The sequence below is a fragment of the Cervus canadensis genome, chromosome 11, assembly GCF_019320065.1.
Source record: "Cervus canadensis isolate Bull #8, Minnesota chromosome 11, ASM1932006v1, whole genome shotgun sequence".
NCBI lineage: Eukaryota > Metazoa > Chordata > Mammalia > Artiodactyla > Cervidae > Cervus > Cervus canadensis.
In genome coordinates this window covers 4108319-4136224 of record NC_057396.1, presented here as the reverse complement: position 1 = coordinate 4136224, position 27906 = coordinate 4108319, and the positions used below count along the sequence as shown (strand labels likewise).

General features: G+C 35.3%; 1 protein-coding gene across 5 annotated transcripts; it reads right to left on the bottom strand.

Annotated features, from left to right (window-relative positions):
• Positions 1-119: 119 nt before the first annotated feature.
• DCUN1D5 (defective in cullin neddylation 1 domain containing 5) lies at positions 120-27311 on the bottom strand. 5 transcript variants are annotated; one of them, XM_043481516.1, is made up of 8 exons: positions 26885-27310; positions 24721-24812; positions 19434-19504; positions 18931-19022; positions 4692-4800; positions 4498-4602; positions 2483-2585; positions 120-463 (listed from the first exon to the last, which is right to left on the bottom strand). In XM_043481516.1, exons 1-8 carry the CDS (start codon positions 26974-26976, stop codon positions 408-410), a joined length of 720 nt encoding a protein of 239 aa, XP_043337451.1. In that variant the 5' UTR covers positions 26977-27310; the 3' UTR covers positions 120-407. The 5 variants fall into 5 exon arrangements, with proteins under 5 accessions (XP_043337451.1, XP_043337452.1, XP_043337455.1 ...); XM_043481517.1 differs by lacking the exon at positions 24721-24812 and having other exon boundaries at positions 26885-27027; XM_043481520.1 differs by lacking the exons at positions 18931-19022; positions 24721-24812 and having other exon boundaries at positions 26885-26949.
• Positions 27312-27906: the final 595 nt, after the last annotated feature.

Genomic DNA, 27906 nt, shown 5'->3' with positions numbered 1-27906 from the left:
AAATACTAAGACTGTTTAAAACCTTTAAAATTTCACAAATTCCTGGTATGACAGACTTCTAAAATTCAAGAATTAAAATTTACAAAAATAAATACCACTCTTGACACTCAACGGACATCTTCACTTAAGGCCTTTGTCACAAATCTGAATCTTTATTGTTCTGAAATAAATGTTATAAACATAACTCAAAACAAAAACTTCAATATTCAGTCTCAGAAGAGGTGTGGCTCAATGCCCATAACATGTAACAAGAAAACTTCCTTTAAAAAAAAAAGGAAAAAAAAGTACTATGAGAAGTCTTTCATATGAATGAAAATGCACCCCTTAGGTTTTTTTTTCCCCTCATCTCATTAGCCTGTACACACGTCAGGATCAAAAGGTTTGCATTTTCTTCACAATACTTCTTGCTATGATGCTTGACGAACTTTATGCCACTCAACAAATTCATCAAGAAGAACAGGCCCTAGAAATAAAAGAAACAATTTTTATTAGAATTCAGTGAACTTATCTCTTAACTCACCACAAACGCTATGGTGACGATAGGGAACTGACCCTTCCCTTCTTTGGGTGTTTTCCTTCCAGACTCCCTTCTATTTAATAGGTGCTTTCTTGGCTTTTGTTTTTTAAAAACATAAGGGGCTTTCCACAATGGATATCTGTAGAAACCACGTTCTCAGGATTTAAGTGTTTCATGAACTCTCTGATAACTCAGTCAATATTAACCTCTCCCTTTTTCTAACTGCCCACGGCTTTCTGCCAATTAATTATTAAACAATCTGAAAAGTGTTTAATGTAATATTTCTGTTACTTCACCAAGAAGTGTATAAGTTTACTAAAGGTGTGGCCATATACTGTTCCAGGTACAGAACCTACTATAAATCTGAACACAAAGCGAGTACCTAATAAATATCAACACCTGCCTTAAGAACTACCATAAAAAGGTATTTTTATAATGCAGGGAGTTCAAATTTATTTACTTACATAAGTCAGAGAGGCAATTTAAACGAGCTCACTGTTTATTGTTTGGAAATGTAGGGAAAACTCATTGCCATAAAGCAATATGCTTGCCCTATTCTTCTTAAAACCCTCTGGTGATCTCACTTTTTCTCTTGCTTTTAATGGATATTTCTCCACTGTAAGAAAACCAGGAGGCTAGCACAATAATCAATGACAACTGAAAAGAAACCTAGATGTTGTCATACTGTGGACCAGCATACCAGAAAGCAAGTCCAACACAAGCCACTAACTGGTTCCAACCTAATTCCTATAGAAGAACACAGGAAGAGTTCTGTCAGATTTTCTAACTTTTCAAACAAATCTAGAAGCTATATTTTTATTCAAAACCTCTCAGTTAAAACGTTGACTCAAATGCACATGAAAATATACATCTACAGGCCAGACAGTCCTTGAGCTGCCAGTTTACTGCTGTAAGGTATTATTTATAAAAATATTAAATTTTACACTATTTTATAAGTGGAAGACACAACATATACAGAAAGAAATAAAGTTATCCTTTCTTCAGTATTTTGTTTCTTCAGTGTCACAAAAGTCCATTAACCTCAGTTTACATTTATAGGAAGGTATCTTTTCTGTGTGGGCTTCCCTGGTGCCTCAGTGGTAGAGAATCTGCCTGCCAATGCAGGAGACCTGGGTTCAAGCCCTGGGTTGGGAAGATCTCTTGGAGAAGGAAATGGCAACCCACTCCAGGATTCTTGCCTGGAAAATTCCATGGACAGAGTCTGGAGAGCTATAGTCCATGGGGTGGCAAAAGAGTTCAACATAACTTAGCAACTAAACAACAATAACAATCTTTTCTATATAATGCTTTGCAACATGGAAATAGCACATGCAGCCAAACCCGTGATGGGAGTGAAAAACTTACAGCTCTAGAAAATTCATTTAGCTTATCTAAATAATTCATCATTACTTCCAACACCTATTCTATGGCATCCTGGGTTTTCCACTGAAGGGGGCTGACAGATATTTTAATTCAACCAATTCAAAAATCATAAACAGTTTATTGACTGTTTACTCAATAATTTCTGATGGAAGTTACTTTGACATTATTTGCCATACTGTGAATGGATATTATGATATTAAATTTAAAGCTTTTGCTACTATAGCTGTTTTGCTTTCCTATTTTTAAAATCATGACTGCACTTTTCTTACATAGTAAAATGCCAGGAAAGACAGGAAAAAAGCAGAATTTTAGCTTCTAGCTGCAGAAATCATAAATTTAGCTATAGTGCTCTGCTACCAAGTAACTGAAAATATTTCAATTATCAGCACAGATTTTATAATGGTGCTCAATCTAAGTTCTCTACCTTCTATACCTGCCTCCGCCACACTTAACACACAATTAAAACAAGAAGATCTGTTAGGAAGTTTAAACTCTTTATGGTAATGATACACAAATCCATGTTCTCATTTAATAGTTTTAAGAACTATATTTTCATAGGAAAACACTGTATTATATACTTACAAGCACCATCTTCATCATAGTTACTAAGATCAGCATGGACTGTTCTGCTGAATTCTAACACATTGTACCACTGATCTTTGTTCATAACGCGATACTTTGATTGCTGTAGAAAATGATATAAACATGTGGATTACAGAACAAGCAATATCTATTAGGATTTGACTTCAATAAACATAGTTGTGATTTTGTTGTGATTTAGTCTTTCCTTAAAAATAGTTATTCCTCTTTTATTTGTGTTTCTAAGAGAATTTTCAGGGTCATTTAGTTGTTAACATCTTCAAATTTATTTTTTCCTTCTTTTTTTTTAATTTCTGAGGAATAACACAGCATCAATGGCCCTAACAAAAAGGGTAAAACTCAATAAATTTTTACCAATGTATATGCTGTGTAATCACCAGTGAGATCAAGCTATATACAATGTTTCTTATACACAGTAAACTCCCTCCTGCTGCTTCTCATTAAATTGTTTCTTTACATAAGGTTTACTGTTTAGCCACATTTGAAGTTGGCATTTTTCAGGCTTGGTTTCAAATCTTACTTCTGTTACTTAACTGAATGAACTTGGGAAAGTTACTCATTGGCTAAGTGGAAATAAAACATAATTCAAAATGGTGTTATAAAGGTTTAAAAAGATAATGTATGTTAAACACCCTCCACACAACAAACATTTGAAAATATTTAGTTCTCTCAGCAACCTTTACACAGGAATATTTTTACAAGGAATGATATTTATCTCTGTCCCCAAATTACTAATATGAGGAAGATAGGTAATGTCCACCAACCAATCTACTTTTATTAGGCTAAAAGATTTAAGTGTGCACATAAGACCTTTTTATACTACTGTCTCTTATCACAAGCTTTAAACAAAACTAATCTGGGGAACTTGCTATGATAAACAATCAGCTTCATGAGAAATTATTTTCAAAGCAAAAGCATCTATATTCAAGAAATGGAAAGAAGTACACCAAAATAAGACAAAACTGCAAAAGCAAAAAACACTACCAAAGCAAGAAATGGAAGAAAAGGACAGTATCTTCTTAGAATCACCTTGAACAATGGGTATAAGAATAAAGCCTTTCTTCTAAAACAATACTTCCTTTATAAATTCAGCATACATTTCTCAGTAATCACTATATCTAAGTACATTCTCATATTTGGGGACATAAAATATTAAACTTTCTAACTGTGGTGTTGGAGAAGACTCCTGAGAGTCCTTTGGACTGCAAGGAGATCCAACCAGTCAATCCTAAAGGAAATCAACCCCGAATATTCATGGGAAGGATTGATGCTGAAGCTCCAATACTCTGGCCGCTTGATGGGAAGAACCAACCCACTGGAAAAGACCCTGATGCTGGGAAAAATTGAAGGTAGGAGGAGAAGGGGACAACAGAGAATGTGATGGTTGGATGGCATCACCGACTCAATGGACATGAGTTTGAGCAAGTTCCGGGAGATGGTGAAGGACAAAGAAGCCTGGCGTGTTGCCGTCCATGGGGTTGCAAAGAGTCAGACATGACCGAGCAACTGAACAACAACATATTACAAGTTTATTCTAATTCTTTAGATTGAGCCTAAGCTTTAACACTAAAATCGGTTCTCTTAAATTGATTTTTTCAGTCAAATATCTTGTATATAGAAAGAAATTTGATTTAGAAGCTTGAAATTTGTACACTAGCATCAATTCTCTCCTGAAAAGTACCAAGAAACTAATTTTACATTAAGGGCATTTGTGCTAAAATATATTTTTTGAAGATTTATCTTTTTTTTTTTTGAAGGGAGAAGAGCTGTGAGGAAGGGAATACACACAGCTTATGCACAAAACATATTAATGAACATGAACTCATGTCTAAATGAGAGCAGACAGGTACACATTTAAACAAATTTTCAACCACTTAATCACATTTTTTAAAAAGCTACAGTATTACAAATTTTTTTGTTTTTATTCATTTAAAGGTATGTTTTTCAATCAGCTTAAGTTTTTAAATATTATTTTAAAAATAAAAACATATACATACCTCTAGGTACTGGTAAAATACGGAAAACAGTGGCCATGTCCTCCCAAGGAGAAGAGCTAACATAGACTTAGCAGTATCAATATCAAGGCTTCTCTGATCTTTATCCTAAAACAAAAGATAAAAAAGTTTTCCTAAGTGTGGTTTCAAGATAATAAAAAATATATTAAAACTGTAAACATGGAAATCCCACTTACCCTTGCAAAATCAAAGGCATATCTGTAAATATTCTTAAACGAAGAAATATCATTCAACTGTGAGCGCAAAAAGTCAAATTTGTTCTGTAACTTTTCTGTGCAGTCACACCTTAAATTAAAAAATCAAACGTTATATAATTAAGAAAATTAAAAGTATCTTTGGGGGTTAGAAGGAATGCATTAAATAAAAAAGTGAGCACATTCATGACGTTAGTTTAGGTTTAAATTCTCTGGTTCACAAATTTAGAATAACTGTTGCCTTCTATCTACCAATACATGAAAAAGGGAAAAGAAAACCTGGCAATCTATGTATGAAAGGTCACTCCAATAACTTTTCTTTTAAAAAAACACCCACAACTCAGGCAAAAACCGCAAATAAAATCACAAATATTTGGTAAAAAGAAACATACTAAGATATACTCTTTTACCACAAATAAAGTTACAATGACAGAACAAATAAAATTAATCAGGCCTCTAACACAAATTCTCAGGCACCATCTTGGTGAAAGAGACTAACCATGATAGCTGTTAAAAGTTTAGTAGGTAATCCAGAGGAAATATATTATATTAGTGATTCAGTCATAAACTCAGATTCCTACTACATTTTTAGTCAACAAAAAATCAAAGTATATCAGGACAGCACCTAACTTTACATAAGGTACATATAAAAAAGAATGCAAACAAGTAACAGATGTTATCTCTAAAGGCATGACTAACTAAATATAAGGAGCTAAAGAGATGGAATGTTCAAAAGGATTACTGGCTTTCTGATTTTACCTGGGTTGATTTACTCCACTATTTAGCAAGAAACAAGGCAGACAAAGCTTTTCACAATTAGCACAAATCTCCAATCTCATCTCTAGCCAGGGCCCAATATCCTTAAAATGTAACTGTGCTCTAGTTATATTTCACTTACCATTCCCAAACACCATATCTATGCTTTAAGCACATATTATTTTATCTACTTGATATGCTGTTCCTTCTAATATTCTGTCAAAAAATTACTCATCAGAACTAACTCACAGTTTGTCCTGAGATCATCTGACTCCCTTCAATCAAATTAGTTGTACCATCCACTGTGACCAATAGTTTTCAAGGCAAATCTGATTTCAGTACTCATGACAATACACCTAGCATTCTCAGATTTAACCAAGACTTTCACTGTTCTAAATCAACAATGTGATGTGTAGTAACTTATCGTTTTATTAATGTGTAAATAAATATCTGAATAAATTTCTAGTGTTGCTTAATGCTTGCATTCTTAGAATAAGCCAAACTTGGTCATGTTACCTGTTTTATAGACTGCTGGATATTTCGCTTTGTTCATAAATGAGACTGGCTGTAAATTTTATTCTTTCACATTCTTTTTGCTAGTCTTCTAACAAGGTTATAGCATAAGCCTCAAAAAACCAAAATGAAAAATGGTACACTTTCTTCTGTTTTCCGAAAAAAGTTTACTCAACATTGGATTTAGGATTTGAACAAACTCAGCAGCTAAAAAACCACCTGGGCCTTTTTACTAAGAGAAGGGAAACCTTTTAACTACTAAATCAGCATTTTAAATGGTTATTAGACCATTCAGATTTTTTTATGTCTTTTTGAATCAGTTTTGGTCATTTATACACTTTTCTGATTACTTATTTCACATATAATTTTATTTAAATATGCCAATTAAAATGTTTATAATATTTTCTAACATGATTATTATATATTTTTGCCTTTTCTTTGTTCTTCTTGATTACCTTGTCAGAATTTCTTAATTCTCTGAACTGTATCTTTTTTCTATTTTACCAGGGTTTGGACACTTTTTATTTCCTTTCTTCTTTTTTCTTTGGGTTAACCCTTTTCTTAAATTAGATACCCATTTATTTGGTTTTAGACTCCCCCCCCCTTTTAATATAATATTTAATGCTATAGACTTCCCTCTAAGTACAATTTTAGCTTCACCCAAAGCTTTGTAAGTATTAACTGGTTTGATTATTCACTTGTAAACAAGAGTGATTTCAGAGGAGCTGTAAGGATAAAGTCATGCTAGAATAGGTTTAAAAGAGTGAATGAGGACAAACTAGAGAAAACAAGCCTAGACAATTGCTTTCAAAGAATCTGTTTCTAAAATGAAGCAGTGAAAAGAAGCAGTAGAGTGCGATGGGGAAGGAAGGCAGAAAGTTCACTTTAAGAAAAAATAAGAGAAACAACTTGTTTCTAAGAAGATGAAGTGTTATTTCACGTCTCTCCTGTTGATTCAGTTAAAAGCCCTACACATTATATACAAAACAAACATAAAAAGACTCTGAAAGAATCTGAGAAATGATACAGTAGCATGTTCCCTGCGTTTTTTTTTTCTTGCCTCATCTATCCCAGTTTGAAGCTGAAGGAGTCAGCAAAACAGAAATGCCAACGAGGGCAGACAAAAAATAAACAAACATACAAAAGCCTGCTCTCCCCCTCTAGCCAAAAGAAAGCAATCTGGCAAGACAGAAATCATTAAGGGAAAAAAACAAAGCAAACCACTCTTCTCCAGTCAAACACCAAACAGAAAACTGGCTTAACCCCCACCAATGCCCGTAAAGGCTGAATGGGGAACTGAACGGTCCACCCTCACCAGGATATGGGGGTGCTCTGGGGGCTCAGTGGTCAAGAATCCTCCTGCCAACGCAGGAGACTTGGGTTGGATCCTTTAATTGGGAAGATCCCCTGGAGAAGGAAATGGCACCCCACTCCAGTATTCTTGCCTGGAGAATCCCATGGACAAAGGAGCCATGGGGTCACAAGAGAGTCAGACACGACTTAGGGACTAAACAACAAACAAAACACTAGGATATAAGCAGGTCGCCCTCTCGAATTCTGCGGTGTCAGCGGAAACCACAAGCGGTACATGAACTCCCACCAGGCAGTGAAAAGCAGACACTCCTCCTCCACTTTGGGGGGTGTCAGAGGAGGATTTCGAGTGAGGGCTTTCAGCTTTACCCAGGAACACCACGGTCACTCCAACAGTGTCAATGGGGACGAAGTATCTGTGGAGGCCGCTCACCTCTGCTGACAGTAATGAGGACTTCCTGCCCAGAGGACAACGGATGCAGAGAGGAACTTCACTTTCTATGGGAATCTGAAACTAAGGAGGCAACAGCCCTCAATTCTCCTGCCCAAGTGGTATTAGAGGAAGCAAGCTGAAACAGAAGCCTCAGATAAGATCCAGACTTTCACAACATAATAATACTCCAATCTTCCAGGTTTCAATTAAAAAGAAAAAAAAACTGCCTGCCATACCAAGAACCAAGATCTCAAACAGCAAAAGGGCAATCAATAGATGCAAACACTGAAATGATAAAGATGTTTAGAATTATTCAACTCAGAATTTCAAGCAGTTATAAAAATGCTTCAGTAAGCAATCAAGAAGAAATTAAAACAAATGAAAAGATAGAAACTATCAGCCAAGAAATTGAAAGTCTAAGAAAAGAAATATATAAAAAAAGAACCACAACTTCTGAATTGCAAAATACAGGGCAGACTTAAGCCCTAATACATCAGTAATTACATCAAATATAAGTGTTTTAAATATACCAATTGTAAGATTAGAGACAGTCAGCAACAAATGCCCTAAACTCTCTGCTGTTCAGAAGAAACTGACTTTAAATATAACAATATAGGCAGGTTGAAAGTGAAAGAATAGAAAATGACATATTGTACAAACAACTAAAAGAAATGAGAGGTGGCTAAACTAGTGTCAGCTAATGTAGACTTCAGAGCAAAGAATTTATCAAACTAGAGAAGAATATTACATAATGACAAAAGGTCATCCACCAAGAAGACGGAACAATCCCAAATGTGTGCACCAGACAAGAGCTGCAAAATATAAGGAGAAATAAATTCACAATTAGTTAGATTTCAATTTCTCTCTCTCTCAGCAGTTGACAGAACAACACAGAACATCAGCAAACTGTAGAAGAATTCAACACCAACAATAAATAGGATCCAATGGACATGGAAAGAACATTCTACTCAATGGCAACAAAATTTCAATCTTAAACCATCAAACAAACCTTGACAGATATAAAATAACTGAAATCACACAGAATATGTTCTTCAACCACAGGGAGACCAAACTAGAAAGTAAAACTTAGCAATTAAACAGCCAACTCCTAAATAGTTCATGGGAATGGAAACCAAAAAATACACTGAACTGAATGAAAATGAAAACAAATATCAAATTTTCTGAGATACAAAACAGTGCTAAGAGGGAAATTTATAGCACTAAAGATAAATACAAATATTAAAGAAGAAAACAATCTCAATCAACAATCTAAGCTCCTGCCTTTGAAATCTTATCTAGATTCCAAAATAAGGAGTTTAGATTATTGAAAAAGACCAGAATAAACCTATGACAAGTAGGAAAAGTAAATAATTAAAGTATATCATTAGACCTGCAGATATCAAAAGGATATATAACTTTGATAATTAAAGAAGAAACAGACTCAGAACTTCCCTGGTGGTCCAGTGATTAAGAATTTTCTCTCTAAGACTTCCCTGGTGGCTCAGAGGTCAAGAATCCACCCATCAGTGCAGGAGACATGGGTTCAATCTCTGATCCAGGAAGACCCCACATGCCTCAGAGCAACTAAGCCCACGTGCCACAACAGTAGAGCCTGGAAGCCGCAACTACTGAGCCCACGAGCCGCACCTGCACGGGCTCGACAAGAGATGCCACCACAGTGAGAGGCCCACACAAAACTAGAAAGCAGCCCCTGCTCCTCGCAACTAGAGAGAAGTCATTGCAACAATGAAGACCCAGCACTGCCCTAAATGGATGAATGAATAAACAAATAAACAAAAAAATTGCTTTTTAAAGAATTCACTTTCCCATGTAGAGGAGGGGGTTTGACCCCTGGTGAGGAAACTAAGATCCCACATGCTGCAGGGCGACTTAGCTCATGCTCTGCAACAAGAGAAGCCCCCATGCAACACAACAAAGACCCAACATAGCCAAAAAAAACCAACAGGTGACATGGACCAATATTTGACTTATGTAACTATTAAACTATTAAATAAACTAAATTCAAAAGTTAGAAACATCTATAAAAGAAATATACAGGTTTAGGTGGTTTTACTGGAGAATTTCACCATCTTTGAAGATCAATTCTACAACCTCCTTCAAAATATAAAGTATAAGCAAAAACTTTCCAATTTATTTTATAAAGCCAGTATTACCTTTACCCTAAAATCAAAGACAATTAAAAAAAATCATCACAAAGGAAAAAAATTTACAACTATATATACAGATGGATGTTAACGACTTATTATGGTGATATTATTGCAGGGATCAAACCCATGTCACCTGTGTCTCCTGCATTGCAGATGGATTCTTTACCCACTGAGCTATCTAGGAAGCCCTTAATTTTATAATATATACGAATATTGAATCCTTATGTTTTACATCTGAAGCTGAAATAACATTTTATGTCCATTATAACTCAATAAATAAGAACAGGAAAATAAAGTTATACACCAATATCCCTCATGAATCCTTAACAAAATATTAGCAAACAGAAATTAAGCAATATATAAAAATAATTATATACCATGATCAAGTAGGATTTATTCCAAGTATGCACTACTGATTCAGTACTCACAAAAAAAATCAACATAAGCATATTTAATGGGCTAAAAAAAGAAAAAGCACATGACTATATGATTTAATGCAGAAAAAGTGTATTTAAAGTATTTAATATCTACACACCTTAAAACTCACAAAAAAAAACAGAAATAGAGAACTTGCTCAATTTAAAAAAAAAAACAAAAAAACGTACAAACAACCTACCAGCAACAATACTTAATGGTGAAAAACTGGTATCTTTATCTCTAACATGGGGAACCAAAATACGATGTCCACTATCACCACACTTGTTCAACACAGTAGTAGACATTCCAGCCAATGCAATATGTCAAGGAAAGGAAATAAAAGATGTACAGACCAGAAAAGAAATAAAACTGTCCTTATTTTGCATCATAATCATATGACACAATTGTCCACGTGGAAAACCCAAAGAACACACACACAAAAATATTAGAATAAGTGTGTTCAGCAAGTTCATAGGATACAAGACATACAAAGATCAATTCTATTTCTATATATTAATAATGAACATATAGATGCTAAAATTAAACATACAATATTTATAGTGACCAAAATAAAGACAAAATATTTAGGTTTATTTCTTACAATGCAAGTATGTACAGGACATCCATGTTTTACAAAGAAATGATGAAAGAAACCAAGCACCTAAGTAAATGGAGACATTTACTTCTTGGAAGAGTCAAAGAGTAAAGATGTCAGTTCTTCTCAAATTCACATGCACTTTAACAAGAATCTCAGTAAGATTTTTTGTAAACATGTAAGATTATTCTAAAATTTTTGGAAAAGCAAAGAGACTGTAGTAGCAGAATATCCCTGATGGTCCAGTGGCCAAGACTCCATTCCCAGCAAAGGTTTCACTCTCTGGTCGGGGAATTAAGATTCCGCACACCACACAGTGTGACCAAGAAAGAAAAAGGAGGTTAAAAGAAACTGTAGTAGCTAAAAAAAAAATTCGAGAAAAGATGAATCAGTCTACCTGACTTCAAGACTGAGTACACAGTTATAGTAATGCACACTGTGTGGTCGTGGAAAAAGATCAACAGAACACAACAGGGAACTCAGAACAGACCACACAAGTAAGTCCAGATGCTTTTTGATGAAGGTAAAAGCAATTCAATAGGAGAAAGAGTTTCTGCACCAAATGGTAGTGGTGCAAATGGACATCCACAGATAAATAAACCAAAAATCTAAGTCTCATACCTTTGATAGAAATCAATTCAAAATGCATTACTGATTTAAAAGTAAAATGTAAAAATATAAAACTTATAGGAAAAAAAAATAAGGAAAAATCCTCAGGATCTACGGCTAGGCAAAGAATTCTTACACTTGACACTTAAAACACATAAGAAGGAAAAAACTAATAAATCAGACATCATCAAAATTTAAACGTTTATTCTGTATAAAAGTCCTTGTAAGAGAATAAAAACACAAGCTACAGACATGGAGAAAACATTTTCAAACCACATATTCAATGAAGGACTTAAATATAGAATATAGAAAACACACTCAAAATTCACAGAACACACTTAAAACTAATTAAAAAAAAATTAATCCACTATAGCTCTTAGACTCTTTTCTATTTTCCTCAAATATGGTAGGTCACCATTTTATTTATACCATCTCCTTTGCAGTTAGTTCATCTACTGAGCTTTAAACCTTTTATATATTTCACTTTTAGAAATTATCTGAAATCTGATCTGACACCATTCTTTAATACACATTAATGTAGTTATTTTATACTGAGATTATAGTAACTCAAAATACTAGCCTTAAAGAGTCTTGTTTTGAAGTTTAAGATGTTTCCCAACTTGTTTAGTGATTTCTGATTGTTAACAATCACTGAACTTTTTCTGAAGAAATTGAGGCTTCTGTTTAAAATGCTTTCCTGTACAGAAGAAATGCTTCCACTAAACACATGGGAGTACTAATTACCTGAGACAATACTAAAATGCATTTTTGGATAGTGTCTACATCCTCATGACAAAGAGCTCTTTTTTTTTGCCGATGCCTCTCAGCTTGCAGGATCTCAGTTCCCAACCAGCAAGTGAACCCAGCCAAGACCATTGAAAGTGAAAGTCTTGAAATCCTAACCAACAGGGAACTCCCCCAAAAGCACTTTTAGTTAAGAATTCTCTCAACTAGAAGCCCTTTGTCTCCAATTGCGTATGTCAAACCAAGCCCAAGCAATCAAGTCTCCATCTATTGGACAGATTTGGCATCAATAAGTAAATGTGCGAGGTTTTACTATGATTCTCATTGCAATTTGTCTACAGTTCCCAACAGGCATAAAAGGTTAACCCAGGTGACTAAGAACAGGCAGGTATCCTCAGGGTTAATGCCAGCTCCACAGACCCCTATGGAATTACCACCTCTCTTAATTTTTGGCCTCTGATTTGTTTTTCTATAGTCAAGTACATTTTTTAAAAGATGTTTTGTATTTTAACCAACATTTAGGTGTGTAATAATGGGAAACGATTTGTTTGCATATTTAGGATGCCGTAACTGCCAGAAATGGAAATCAAAGTTTGGATAAGTTAATCATCTAATTTGTCTGGGGCCTACTTCCTTACATATGAATAAGTACACAAAATGTTTCAAGAAGAAACAAGAAAAATTTATTCTTACCATTTATGAGAAATTTATTATTTACTATTTCAATAAATGGCTTCTACTAGTGCAAACATTCTTCATTATATGGAAAAGTTTTAATGAAAGTTGAAAATGCAGTTAACTTCTACCAGAAGAACACGCAAAAGAAACAAATTATCAGATTACATGCTATTATAATAGTGTTTGAAAACTGGGACATCTCAAAACTTCATTATCTCCAGAGTTGTCAACTGAGAATGTTCCAAAGGCCCTAGTACTAGAAGTGACTGGTCACAGGTACTCCCTTTCCCACCAGGACCTACCTTTAAGTAGGGGCCTCATTTTCTACAGCTTCTTCAAGCAGCTTTTTACGTTGTTTTTTTTTTTTTTAATGATGTGACTCACATTTTCACAGACTTGAGATTCAGGAGGGAAAACAAGTTAAAGGATACCTCCCTACTTCAAAAGCTTTTTCTCTCAATACCTCCAGAATTCAAAAATCGCCCTCATGGTACTAACATAGGGCCTGGCATATAGGCCCCAGCATTCCAAAACTGTCTGTTAAATAAAGGCATGAATATCAAAAATAAAACACAAAGTAGATGATGTATTACAAAAGGTTTCAAAATTCCCATCTAGGAAAAGGTTAGTGGAAAACTATAGTTCAAACAGAATTAAGTGTGTAAGTAGTGACTGACAACTCTCTCTAGGAGATATTCTAAAAGATTACAAGCTTTCCAAATATTTAACATTCCACAGTTGTGTGTCCTCAGTTGCTCAGTCATGTCCAACTCTGTGACCCCATGAATGGTAGGTAGCCCACCAAGATCCTCTGTCCATGCAATTTCCAGGTAAGAACATTGGAATGAGTTGCCATATTCTTCTCCAGGGAGATACACAAAGTAACAATATTACTTAGGATGAGACCTCAATAATATAAAGAACAGTTTCAAGTCAAACAGAGAATTGAAATTCCAATTTTTCCACTTCCAGCCATGTGGCTTTAGGCAAGTTACTTAATCTTTTCCAGTCTGTCGTCTCATTTTAAAACCACAAAAACAATGAGACAGCCGTAAGATTATCAATGAGAATCATGTATTAAATGTGTAACACAATTCTCAGTTTGACAGGCTGAGTCAGATGGCTTAAAAATCATCTTCACATGGGTGGCTCTCTCCAAACTATCATGCTTAATGGCTTATCTACACCTTCAACAGAGAAAGAATTTAATAGAACTGACAATCAATGCTTCTTCTTAGAGAAGAGTGAAAAAAATTAGAACACAAACCTCCACATTTATCACGAACATCATAAAGACATGGCTGAACCCATCAAAACCAGTAAACATGCCCAAGCTGTTATTAACAGACAATTCTGATATTTAATCTAGCCCCAAAATAGACTCACAGGAGTGAATAATCTTGATACCTCCTAACTCAGCTAGTGTAGAAAGAATATTTCTTCTGAACTAAAAAGAAAAACGTACTGTAAGTAGTATAGCATGGAAAATAAGAATAGTCTATTTCTGAATATCAAATAAAATTATAGTTTTCAGGGAACACTAGCACAATACAATAACAATCTTCAAAGCCACTGCTGTTAGAATGAATAGAAATGGGTTTAAATTTCAACATAAAGGCTTGGGGATTAATTTCCTGAATATTGTTAAACATTCTATTAACAAGAGAGACTTGAATTTCTGCTTCATTAATGACCTTTAAAATGAGATTAATTTAGGTCTAAGTGCGGTTCTCTTCCTTGTCTTCACCCAATAAGAATGCTGAGACACACTAATGTTATAATAGGAAGAACTTTATTCACAAAGTTATGGATTTAGAACGTTCTCTGAATCAGGTCTATTGACCACAACAACACAAAAAAATCCACCTCTGGAGGCATTTGGAAATGTGGATAGGGGACATTCTGAAACAGTCATGGTGACGCTGCACGAGAGCAGAGGGGAAGAACCACACCAACGATAACTGGTACTTGGGCCCCAAATGCTAAGTGAATGATAAATCATATGCCACACACAGTATAGTATATAATCTACTCTTCTACTCTCACCAAAAAAAATTATATAAATGTTCCCCATTCCTCTCTCCTTTAAGAAAGCAAAGTCCGTCAAGCCTTTACTCTTCAAAGTACAGGGCTCAACATGGAGACCAGAAGGTACACAATTTGTAGTCTACTGGAAGACAGCTTGGGGTACTACCATTCTCGTCAGACGCTATTCTTTCCCCTCTTTTTCATGATCATAATCAAGTACACTCTTTTCAAAGATCTATGCCCACAATTTTCTCTAACAGCATGGTAATTCATCTTTGCTCCAACAACAAACTTTCAGCTGCTACATATGAGAAAAGTCCTTTGCTCCAGTAAGTATGGCAGAATAAAATTTTCAAGTATCCTTGGAATCTTGCCTCTATAGATGCAAGGAAGAAGATCCATATACAACATTTTGTGTGTAGCAACATATGTGCATTTTAAGGGGGATAAGGGTCACAGTTTTCCTAAGATTTTCAAGAGTCTATGATTTTAAAACATTTTTTTTTAAAAAAGAAAAATCAACTCTATTGAAATCATCCCCCAAATCTTTGATGATTCCTGTGCTCAAAAACCTGGTGGCTTCCCAAGCTAAAACATATGGTTTAAACTCTCTCAACATATTAGTCAAAGTCTTACATAATGCAGCCATTATCTCAACTATCTGGAGTTTAAAACTGCTGTCAATTTCTTTTATGTACCTTTTGATTCCAGCAAACTAGACATATGTTTTTCCTTCTCAAGGCTCTGCTCACAGTTTTCTCTTGAAACATTTTCCTATATCCTCAACCATCAAAATCCTAATCATTGTTCAAGGTCTAGTTCAAATGCCACACCTAAAGTGAAGACTTGCCTGTCTACTCAGCGGAAATTAATCCCCTTAACAGCTGCGCTTTCACAGTATCTGTTACTTTTACTCAGCACCTGTCCCATCCCACATGGATCTCTGGTTTGTTTCTCAGTCATATCTGACTCTTCAGAGACCCCATGGACTGTAGCCCACCAGGCTCCTCTGCCCATGGGGTTTCCAGGCAAGAATACTGGCGTGGGTTGCCACTTCCTTCTCCCTGACCCAGGGATGGAGCGCACTTCTCCTGCATTGCAGGCACATTCTTTATCGCTGAGTCACTGGGGATTTATATTTACATAAATATACCTGCCCTGCTAGAATGTAACTAAGGGGTAAAAGCTGTGTCCCATGCCTCACTGTGATCACCAGTAGGCGGCACAGTATCTTAGATAAAATAAGGGTAAGTATCTATTAAATTAAATCTGACTCAAAGGGAAATTTGACTATTAATAAACAACAATGAAAACAAAATAGAGCAAAATATCTGGAAAGGATATGGCAGTCACATCCCCAAAACTTACAAAATGACCATTCTACTCCAATTATGTACAAATTCATACCCATAAATTCTTTCACACAGAAAATGACAATTCAGTTATGGAAAGTCTATATGAATAACAGCTTTAAAATAAATGTTTTACAAAAAAGTATCCTGAAAACAGTTAAGTACTACACAATTACAGATTTTAATTAACCATGATTATGATATTCTACTATTCTTGACCATAATGTATGTCTTAACTACCAGACTCTTTCTATTCTTTAGCAGAGCTCTACTCAAGTTTTCTAAGGGTTAAAATTAATTAATTTGAAACAGCTGATAACCACATTAAAGTGGTTCAGGAATCATCAAATAACTACGTTCAGGCTAAATTAAATCCTAAAAATATAAACAACTATAGAAAAAACCAAGTCTGTGAAATTTTATACTTTATAATTATAAAAAACCAAGTATACTAGAAAACTATACATTTTTTTAAAAACTAAGAGCTCTGTCTCTTTTGGTTTACTTTGTAAAAAATAAACTATTTTATACAAGTTCCTTATAAGAATATTCAGGGGATAATAAGACTTAGCCAACTAAGAAAAGATACTTTATACATCACATAGCAATTTAGATCATCAGAGGAAAAGAACTTATTTTCCCAGTCAAGAATGCTTGCCTAATTTTAGTAACTTCAAGGCTCTACACTATAGTGGAGTAAAGTGAGGTGAAGTGACTCAGTCATGTCCAACTCTTTGCGACCCCATGGACTGTAGCCTACCAGGCTCCTCCATCCGTGGGATTTTCTAGGCAAGAACACTGGAGTGGGTTGCCATTTCCTTCTAGGCAAATGGGTAGGGGATAATACATGAGCGAAGCAAAAACCTCTGAGTCAATTTTAAGTGCTAAATATTGCTTTTATTATGTAGAGCCTGTGAACTTCCTACTGGAAAGATTAGCTAATAATCAACATGTTCATGGGTTCATCAATTTTCCTAGCATATACCTAAAGCCATATGTAAACACTAGAAACATTTTTGTTTATATGTTATACAGAGGCTCCTTATATAATATCAAGTTATTCAAAAGCAATTAGGAACTTTTGGTTTAAAAACATGCGAACACTTGTTAGCTGAGATATTGAATAATGCAGGACAAAAGCAGCCGCAGGAACAGTACAAAAAGCAACTGTAATGCCAAATAAAAGGTCTCACAATTAACAAGCTATGTGACAACCAATACAGGTTTTAATAAAACAGACTGAGCTGTATAAAATTCTTTATATTCTTTGCATACTCCTGTATATTTTATCTTTCTCTAAAAAATTAATTAAATGGTGGGAAACAGCTCAAAGAATTTCAGAAGCAACATTATTTTAATCTGGCATGTTATGACACCTAGATGAAAGGCAGAATTTGTGGTCTTGGTTACAAACACTATGATTTTAAAAGCTAATAATGGCCTTCTACTTTATGAAGAGTGCTAACAAAGGAAAACACAAGGAATGACACAATAGGAAGTACAGTATGGTAGACTGGTAATCAGGAAATTAAAATTCTAGCTCTGCTATTCTTAGTTACATAGGAACTATGTAAACTTTGGCAAAAATTTTCTTCACCTCTCTGAATTTCAGACTCCTCATCTCATCCATAAATAATAAGAGAGAGAGTTGACTTTGTGTTCTCTTTTCTTTATATCTGTGTGTGTGTATATACACACATAAAATATCTAAATGTTAATGCTGGTTTAAAAGGAGAATTAGAAAACATTAGACACTGAAAATTCAAAAATATTTAAGTTTCATATGAACAAATACACTTGAAAAAACAGGTATTCTGAAAGTTAAGGATAGGCAAACAAGGAGTAAAGAACAGTTAACACGTGTTAATTAAAAACATACAACAGGAAACTAATTACCCTCCAGTTTGGGGCTCCAAAAACATTATAAATTCATGCCTGCTCTATTTTAGAATGTTGATTATTACTTCCTGGATGAACATCAGGAATATGACATAATATAAAATTAACACACAATTACCAATTGAAACTAAGCACACTTTACTCTGGAAAGCCAAAATCTAATTATTTTTATAAAGAAGCAATTTTGTAACTTAGAAAAGTGTTCAAAAGCAGCAATCTGAAAGTATACAACTATAAAATGGCTAAATGTTGCACATTTAATGCCAAACAATATTTCTACTTTTATTCTTTAAAACTGTCATGTAACTCATTTCAAATTTCTTTTTTAAGTTAAGTATAAAACTGAAGAGAGAGGAGGCCCCAGAGCTCAGAACTGCCGAAGAACAAGCTACTCACGTAGTAGAATTCTATATTCTGAGAAGGAAGTCCCTCATTGCTCAAACATTCCATGAGTAAATAATTTCTATCATAAAGCTCTAATTCATGCATCAGGAGAATAGGTGGGTTTTAACAGAACTGTTCTTAAAGATTCTTTCTTAGAAAATATGAAAAATGGAGTAACTGTTCATTTGCCAAAGACCATAATATAATTTTTTTCAATCCTGAACTGACTGTTATAGATTAAGGTGAAGCCTTACTCCTGAAATTACGAAGCACAAAATATCAATTAAGATTTTCAAATAGGCCATCAAATTTGTTTTTTAAAAAAATTTCTTACTGTAATGAAGTCATCCCCTTTAACCATTCTTCCTTGGTAAAAAATCCCATGCTTTCAGCCTCCAATTTCCACGCTAAAACTAACATAATAATCTGGAAAGAACAGAACATAAAGGATAGGGGAGAAGTCAGCACAGAGATTATCATGTCTATATTTATCATGGAGAGCAATTTTATACAACTATTTCCATCCTTCAACTATTAAAGCATACAATCTCTGGAATTAATAACTGTAAAGAAATTTAGATGGGTCAATTTCTTAAAAGCAAAATATTCTAACAGTTTCTGAAAGTAGAATCTCTCTTACTCTATTACAAAAGACATTTGTATCAAGAAAGATAATACATGCCCAAGTTAAATCCACTTAAAAAAACTTAAATGAAAATTTGCAATATTCATGAAGAAACAAAATCTTCTTATAAGATTAAACTGTTCCAATTTTTAGAAATTTATGAATATGCTATACCCCACTTGCATTCCATTCTACTTAAAAATAAAACATACATTTTCAGGTTCAACACCAATGTCTTCACAAAATTTTTCCATTCCTTCTGGCCCTACAACTTCATCAGGACCTTCAAAGAAAAAAATAATTTATATATTTTATTGTTATAACTTTATATCAACATAAAACAGAAGCCACTGTGTTAAAGGAATTTATGAATACATAACTTTTTTGTGAATAACTGACTGAATTTTGACATACCTTTGATAAAGCATGAATATTTGTAGTACAGATTAAATTTTTTTAACTTTGAAATCCTCTTTGAACACATTATAAAGTATAATTAAGGACATACAAACAAACATTAATCACTAGGTTGTACAATCACTTGAATCTATCCTTAAAAATACATTTACTCACAAAAAAAAAAAAAAAAACAAACATTTACTCAGAGCTTCCTCTGAAGAAATTTTTTGACAACGCATCAATATAAAGAAGCACAAGAAGGTTTCAGCTGCTCATTCTACTAGTATATGCCAGTACCAACCCACAAATCAAGAGAGTAAACAGAGAATATCTGTTTCTTACTAAAACAGGTGGTCATTCATTAACCTTCTGAAATATATCCATAAAAATTTAATACTTTCAAGATATAACAATAATGATATAAGAAAATGGCTACATTGAGATTCTAGAATGAGATATTTTCCTAGTAAAGCATGAATATTATGCAATCTTAATGTGGAAATAAATGCTTAATTAGCTATGTCTATCAGTTCAAACATTAAGGACCCATTTTCCCTATTTTTTCCCTTGGTAACACTAAACATTAGTACATCAATTCTCCTATTTTTTACGTTATCTTTTGACTTGATAAGAGTAAAACAAATTTGTGACAACATGGATGAACCTCAAGGGCATTTTGCTAAGTGAAACAAGTCAGAGAAAGGGAAATACAACGTGAGCTCACTTGTATAAGGAATCTACCAAAAACAATCAAACTCAAATACAGAGAAGTGATTGGTGGTTGCCAGAGGCAGGGGTGGGCAAAATGAGAGAAGGTGGTCAAAAGGTACAAACTTCCAAATTTAGTAAGTCCTGAGGATGTAACATAGAGCAGGATGACTATAGTGTTAATAATACTATTTCATGTATTTGAAAGTAGCAAGAGAGTAAATTCTTAAAAGTTCTTATCACAAGAAAACAAAATTTATAGCCATATGTAGTGACAGGTGGTAATCATTTTGTGATAAAAACATATATTATTATGTTGCATACCTGAAATTAATATAATGATATACCTTAATTTAAAAGGCTAAAATAAATTTTAAAACTAGATATGATAGAAATATGTTTACCATACTTGGTTTTTGAAAGAAAACACAGTCTTCAAATGTTAAAGAAGCTAAGAGAAACTTGTTTTCCTTTCTTAAGGACTAAAAATACTCCAGCTTATATGTCATGGACTAGACCAAGGCTGCTCAAGTGGCATTTTATATCACCATCATTAGTTCATAAGCACCACATGGGGCCAATGTCCTATGGTTTTATATCACCATCATTAGTTCATAAGCACCACATGGGGCCAATGTCCTATGGTAGAAAAATGTAACCACCCAGTATGGGACCAGTTAAGCTTTCATTGTCTCAGATGAGGTCCAGACTGCTAAGATGATGTTAACACATAATCTGAAACTAAATGTTTTAAAAATTCTTTGATCTAAATAAGTATTGTACTTTTTTATACGTGAAATGTTAAAAGGTTATGGGGTGGTAATTATAGGAAACTTTCACTTCCTAATATACATTTGGAGGCTTTTTTATGAAAATGTGTTAATTATGTAATTTTAAAAGCACACATACATAATTAGGGTGTTAAAAAAATAACGAAATGTGCATTCTTATATGTGGTTTGGATGAAAATAAAAACCAGTTAAAAAAACTGAATGGAAGAAAACAAAGCTTTTTTAAGTCATGATTGAAATATATTTTAAACTTTCCCAATGCAGCAAGAAAGCAAACCTGCCCTCCACACTGCCATCACCAGTAATTAGAAGAGAAAGCTGAAGAGTCATATCAAAAAATATCAGTTACTGTCATAAAAAATAGGCTCCCTAGAAAATGGGAGACTACTGATTAAAATGTGATAAGAATCAAGTTAAATTGTGTTATATAAAGATATATAAGATACATGTAAGACCTTTTTGTAAATGTCAAGTGACTTTCACAAAACAAATAACAATCTAAATCTAAAACCAAGTCTGTACTAATGTTCTTTTCCCCAGATCACATAACATCAATTATACTTCTTCAAACAAACTCTTCCAATAAAACTACTTTCAGGGTAAAACCTCTGGAGTAGAATTTAACTATTTCAGGCACAAAATGGGTTTCTACTCAATTTAAGAAGCTATGAAAATGATTTAGTTCACTCTACCAGCTGGTTACTTTACTAGGACTAAGCAATTATATCCCCCTTTTTTGATTCTTTATAAGACTTTAAAATGCCTTTTCACTTCCTACACCTTTCTTCAACAACAGGCCTAATATATTCCTGAATCCTTGCCAGTGCAAGTATCACTCAAAATGAGAGGTCTTATGAAAGGGAAAAACTATCAGGCTTTTCACACATCACTTATGACCTACAATATCTTATTAACAAGATTTGTGGTAAAATATTTTGTTGCAGTTGTTTCGCTCAATCATGTCGGACTCTTTTGTGACCCCATGGACTGCAGCCTGCCGGGCTTCTCTGTTCATGGGATTTTCCAGGCAGTAATACTGGAGTGGGTTGCCATTTCCTCCTCCAGGAAACACTTTTAAAATTTAAAAGAAAATCAATTTTCTGATGGTTTAATAACCATACAGTTCCCAGCTATATCTGCAGGGTCTAAAACAATGCCAGCCAGAGCAAATGGTCAGGGGGGTGGAAAATCTGCTCAAAGCATGACAAAGCACCTTAAACATAAGCTACATAGGAGCTGCACTGTTAATTTTTTGGAACAGTATTATAAAAATATACAACCAGTAACTCTGATGCTGCAGTACTATTACTCTTTTAATAACAGCTAACATTTACTGGGTTCTAACTACATACCAGGTACAGTACTAAGTGTTTTCTTTACATGTTTTATCTCAGAAGGCACAATTATTGTCTCCATTTTAAACAAGGGCATCTCAGTTACTCTATCTGACAAACAACTAGCACCTCCTCATCGTTTAGGTCTCTGACTGAAGCAATCTCCAGAGAGGCCTTCCCTAGTCACCTTATTTGAAAGTCCATCCCAACTTTCTACTTTCTATCCCTGTATCACACCACATTACTTATAATCCTCCACCATCTGCAATTATCTTGCTTATTTACTGTGTCTTCCCCACTAGAAGGCAAGTCCCCCAAGGGCAGGGATCTTGTCTGACTTGTTCACCACTATATTCCCAGCACTCAGCACAGTGCCTGACACATGGATACAAGTGCTCCATACATATGCATCATTCGATGAATGACAGAAAATAAGTTAACCTCAAGTATACTTACTAATTTTTGGAAAAGGAAAATTGGCTGCCGCATACAAATTTTAAAACAAGATAGTAGCAGTTAAGCATAGGCTACATGGTCAGAATGACCGAGGTTTGAATCCAGGCTCTTGTCACTGTATGATCTTACCTTGGGCAAAGTACTTGATCTAAGCCTGTTTCTCATCTATAAAACAAGAATACCACCACCTACTTAGCAGAATGGTCACAGGAAAAAATCAGATAAAGAATAAAGATAGCAATTAATCTGCTGGCTATTAAAAAGTGTTGGCACAGAAAATAAATGGTTAACTAAATCTAATCCTACGCTACCTAGGAAAGTCCCTATCAGAGGTAAAACAATCAAGCATGAAAGAAAAAAAAAAAAAAGACTAATTAAGTTTATGTATCTAGTACCCTTTCTAGGTGAAGTAAGATGACCAGCCTTTGATTCTATATCTTACCATGCATACCAGTAAAACTGGCATTTTGAATACTGGGTCAACATTTCAAATGGAGGTCAAAAGAAAATGAATTCCCTTTATTTAATTTGGGTTAGTGGTTGTCTTGGGATGCCAGTAATAGCAGCTTTTCTGGTCTATAAAGAATCTGTTCTGTTACTAAACAAGTTTTAAATTATATTGTTGAGATTGCTCAGAAGATACCAACAGTGAAGCTACTGTCTCTCAAAAGTCTTTTTTTCCATACATAACCTAAAACTAAATCTTAAGTTCAAAGTTCCCTTGAGATCTAAGCCTTATTATCACTAAATATAAGACAATGACTGCATATACCGTGTTTTATTCTAAACAAACACTCTGAGGATGATAGATAAAAGGGAAAAAACCCCAAAAAACCCAACCAGGGAGGCAGGTAAAAGAAGGAAACAGCTGGGGGTGAGGGCAAATTTAAAATCAATAATTCCAAAAATAACTAAATCATTCTAATGATTCTATGGGAAAAATGTATAAAATTTAATATGAATTAATCTCCCCTTTAACTGCTATGAAGAAGTTAATAATAAATGGGAAACAAAGTTTATTTTTCATATATTTAACTCTGGCCTCATCCCAGGCTTTTGACTTTTACCTCTGGACTAGTCTCATCCTAGACCTAGAGTTTTTCATTCATCACCTACAGGATTTAGTGCAGGTTAAACTAGCTTCTTCAAGAAATTTTCACTGACACTTTCAAGGTTGGGTTATACACTCCTCCTATGAACTCTCACAGTGCATCTTCCTAATATATTAATAGCATATAGAATACTATACTAACATCAGTCTGTTTACTTTCTTATTTATTATTGCATCTCCAGTGGGAGTGAATGGCTAAATAAATAGCTGTATTAAAGGGTAAAACTGTCATGGAATGATATATGAGTTTTAAATCTTTTACTATGTCTTTCCAAAAGTTTCACAAAAAAAACTTTCAGAAAATACAAGCTTATGGTTCAGAAAAACTTCAAAGAAAACTGAAAAGAAAAACAAGAACCATATGAAGTATAAAATGTTCTACTACACACAGTTTTCCAGAATACCAACTCTACTATAGCCAATGGACATAAACCAATAATGAATCTATTTACAAATTTTACTAACAGTAAATGAGTTTCACCCTACCCACTAAACATATACTGAATTACATATTTTAAAAAATATCAGCCTGAAAGGGCACCAAATTCTTAGCCTAACCATAATCCTCAGTCTTGACCCTGATCTCAGCACACAGCACTAACACATAGCAGGCCTGCAATAAATATTTGTTAAATGAATGAATCAAAAAAAAAAAGTTTTAAAGCATGTGACTGATATCTTCTTATATTAATTTCATTACCTGCATACTCATAAAACCAAGCCAGGCACTTCTTGCTTGAAAAATGTTCCTCTCCACTTATTAGTCTAGCAGGGGGTTGGGATCTGCAATAGCTTAGAAAACACACAAATACCTAAGAATTTTATCAAGTCTCAACTTTTAGTGAAAAGCTAAGTTCAATATGAACTACTTCAATTCAAACCAAAGTCTTTTTTTTTTTTACAGTTGGTGTTATAGGGAAAAACTGTTAATTGTTAAATATATGCAATTTGAAACAGTAATCTATACATAAAAATTTCTGGCTAACAAAGCCCAAATGCTACTTTGCTCACTATCAAATACCAAAAATATCACTAAAATTATTGCTCCCAGATTTCAAAAGACCACACGGAAGTTCAACTAATGGTATCAATGCAGGACTGGTAGTTGGGAAAATATAAATCTTTACAGTGATTCTGCTGATTTGCATAGAAATTCTATATGTGTATAATTTGAAAATGAACCTTACAAAGTATATTTTGATACTCAGGGAATCAACATTTCAGAATATTATATATTAGGAGTTGTTTATTTACCATCTACCAAACTTAAACAAACATTTTAAAGATAAAAGATAATATAGGACTTAAAGGTATAATTAGATTCCACAGATTAAAAAGAAAAAAAAACACACAAAAAAAACTCTAACAGATCTTACCAGTTCAAATATTTGGGCTAAAGCAGTTTAATACCAGGATCTATCTTTTTCACAAAATAATTAAAATTTAGAAAGTTCGTAAGTGGCCTCTAAAATTTAACGAACAGAGAAACTTTTCTCAAGGAGCTCAGTTATACTACCACAGTGACAGGAATGCTATAACTTCTGCAACTATGTAATAGTTTTTGAAAAATGTATTATAAAATAAGGGTGCCAAATTAAAATTTTAAGTTGATAGAGCAAAGTATCACCTGAGTGCTAAGAATACTAACAGCTCAGCCGTTTTAATGTGCTTAATTTAAATAATTTTAATGTTATACATTTAAGATTGCTACAAGTTAAAGTAAAAGAAATCTAATTTGCATGCTTCATACAAATATGAGCTAGTGGAGTATATGTCAAATTCTAGTATGAGTTATTAAGAGGTATAAGAAAACAGCAGTATCTTTCACAGTAATAGTCAAATACCCTCGGGCTCTTCCGCCAACCACAGTAATAGGAGGAAAAATCCAACCTATTAAAAGATGAAGCAGACTAAAGAGGTCACCTACCTTACATTTTAAGCAGATTTCTCTTTAAGGAGAGCTCTATCATTATCTCCTCTTAATAATGCTGGCTACTTTAAATGGTAGCATCTGAAGTTCTTACATTAAGTGCCAACCAGTAAGACAGTCAAGACATCCAATAAGGAGATTTAAAAAACCCACTTCTCACACGTAAATTGCAATGATTTTTGGCAGCATACAGTGTTGCTGTAATGCCTTAATGACATGCTAAAACGGAACCAAAGAGCTATTATACAACTACAACTCTGCATTGCTTTCTTTTTCTCCAAGAAGATGCAGAGTACAATAGCTCTCAAATTATTAATATTTATGTTGAGAGCTAACAGCATCCTGATGGCTAAACAACAAAACGCATGCAGGGCCTTTTCAACTTTGCACATAGCGACTTGGCTACGGAGGCACTATAGCCAGGCACTTATTTGGCAGGTGGAGGCACTATGCTTCCAGAAAATGGAGCTCCTGCTGGGATGGTCCGGGTTAGATCACTCCAAATACTAAATCTGGAGGCCAATTCCAGCACAAGGAGCTTCTCTTTCTGACTCCCAAAGCAGCAGTCAGGACGAAATTCCTCGCGCTCTGCTCCTTTCTTCACAGTCTAAAGAGAAATTCCAGAAGCGACCCTTGCACAGATCTGTACACTGCCAGGTCTGGAATGAGGGCGGGGGAGGCTCAGAGAACGAGGGGTCCTCGTCTCCCCGACCCGCCCCGGCACGCAGACTCGGACGGGAAGCGACTCTCAGAGTCCCTCAGCGGCGCCTGAGCACACAACCCAACACGAGGCGGAGCCCGGCACACTCACGCGGTCCGGGGCCTGCCACCCCGGTTAATCAGAGGGGGCTCGCCTCTCCCCGGCCCGGCCGGCCGCCTCCTTTTTCGGTCCTGCAGCAAAAAGAAAAGACTGAAGGGCAGGGGGCGGCGGTACCTGGAGATTTTACACTTTTTGAGGCCTCCGTCTTCCGCCGCTGCCGCTGCCGCTGCCACCCCAGGAGATTTTCTCTTCTTCTTCACCGGCATCTTCCGCCCTCCCCGGCGGGGCGGGCAGGCGAGCCGGGGAAGGGGGTCGCTGCCTGCTGAGGACTCCTCAGGGCTGGCTCCCGCTTCCCAGAGACAGCAGCGAGCGAAGGAGCAGAGCCGCCAACCCGCCCCCGAGCGGCGCAGCCCGGCCGCCGCTCGCTCCCAGGTCCCCTGCCCGTCCTTCTCAGCGCAAGGCCGCGGGGGCTCCCCGCCTGCAAGCACTTCGGCGGATCACACCGGCGAGAGAACGCAAACGGCGCGGCACTACCGCCAGTCACACACTCCGACAGCCAGAGGTGCTGCCTGACCCGGATGCGGATCTTCCGAGGCCGGAAGTGACGCGACTCAGAGACGGACGCCGGGAGGGGCGTGGACCCGGGAGGGGCGTGGCTCCTCTCTGCCTGGCCGGGTTATTCTGTGAGACCGCCTCCCATGGAGAAGCTGGGGGTTACTGACACGTTGACCGCCTTTAGTAGTCAAAGCTATATCCCGACTTTTTTCACGAAGCTTCCATCCTGCCTTAATGCTGATGGTAATCCTCTCCAAAATGTCTTAGGAAACCACTAATACTCTGCAGGATGCCATTAATTGGTTCAGAATGGACATGTGATTCTAGGCAGGCCAATCAGTGCCAAAGACCTGAAACTGAAGCATCGGGAAGCAACTTTATTTCCTATGGACTTGAACCTGAGAGGAGGTAGAGTATGAAGCCAAAACTCAGAAGAGATCTGAATCAAGCAGAAAGAAAAATCAAGAAGACATTTTATGATATGAGTCTGTGCTGTACCCTAGAATTTTCAGATACTTGATCAAATAAATCTCACTTCTTTGCTTATGCAATTCTCTGTCACTAGAACCAAAAGAACGTTGTTTTTGAATCCAAATTGGAACAAAATCAAGTTTCTATAAAGAAATACTACTTGTCAGTAG

What these genes read in the sequence shown, in the direction of transcription:
- DCUN1D5 (XM_043481516.1), bottom strand. Translation starts at nt 26,976, where the DNA reads ATGCCGGTGAAGAAGAAGAGAAAATCTCCTGGGGTGGCAGCGGCAGCG. An exon ending in TTGGTGTTGAACCTGAAAAT is followed by an intron (nt 19,023 to 19,433) that starts GTATGTTTTATT and finishes TGTTCTTTCCAG; the next exon opens with ATTATTATGTTAGTTTTAGC. An exon ending in TATTTTACCAGTACCTAGAG is followed by an intron (nt 2,586 to 4,497) that starts GTATGTATATGT and finishes CATTTTCTACAG; the next exon opens with CAATCAAAGTATCGCGTTAT.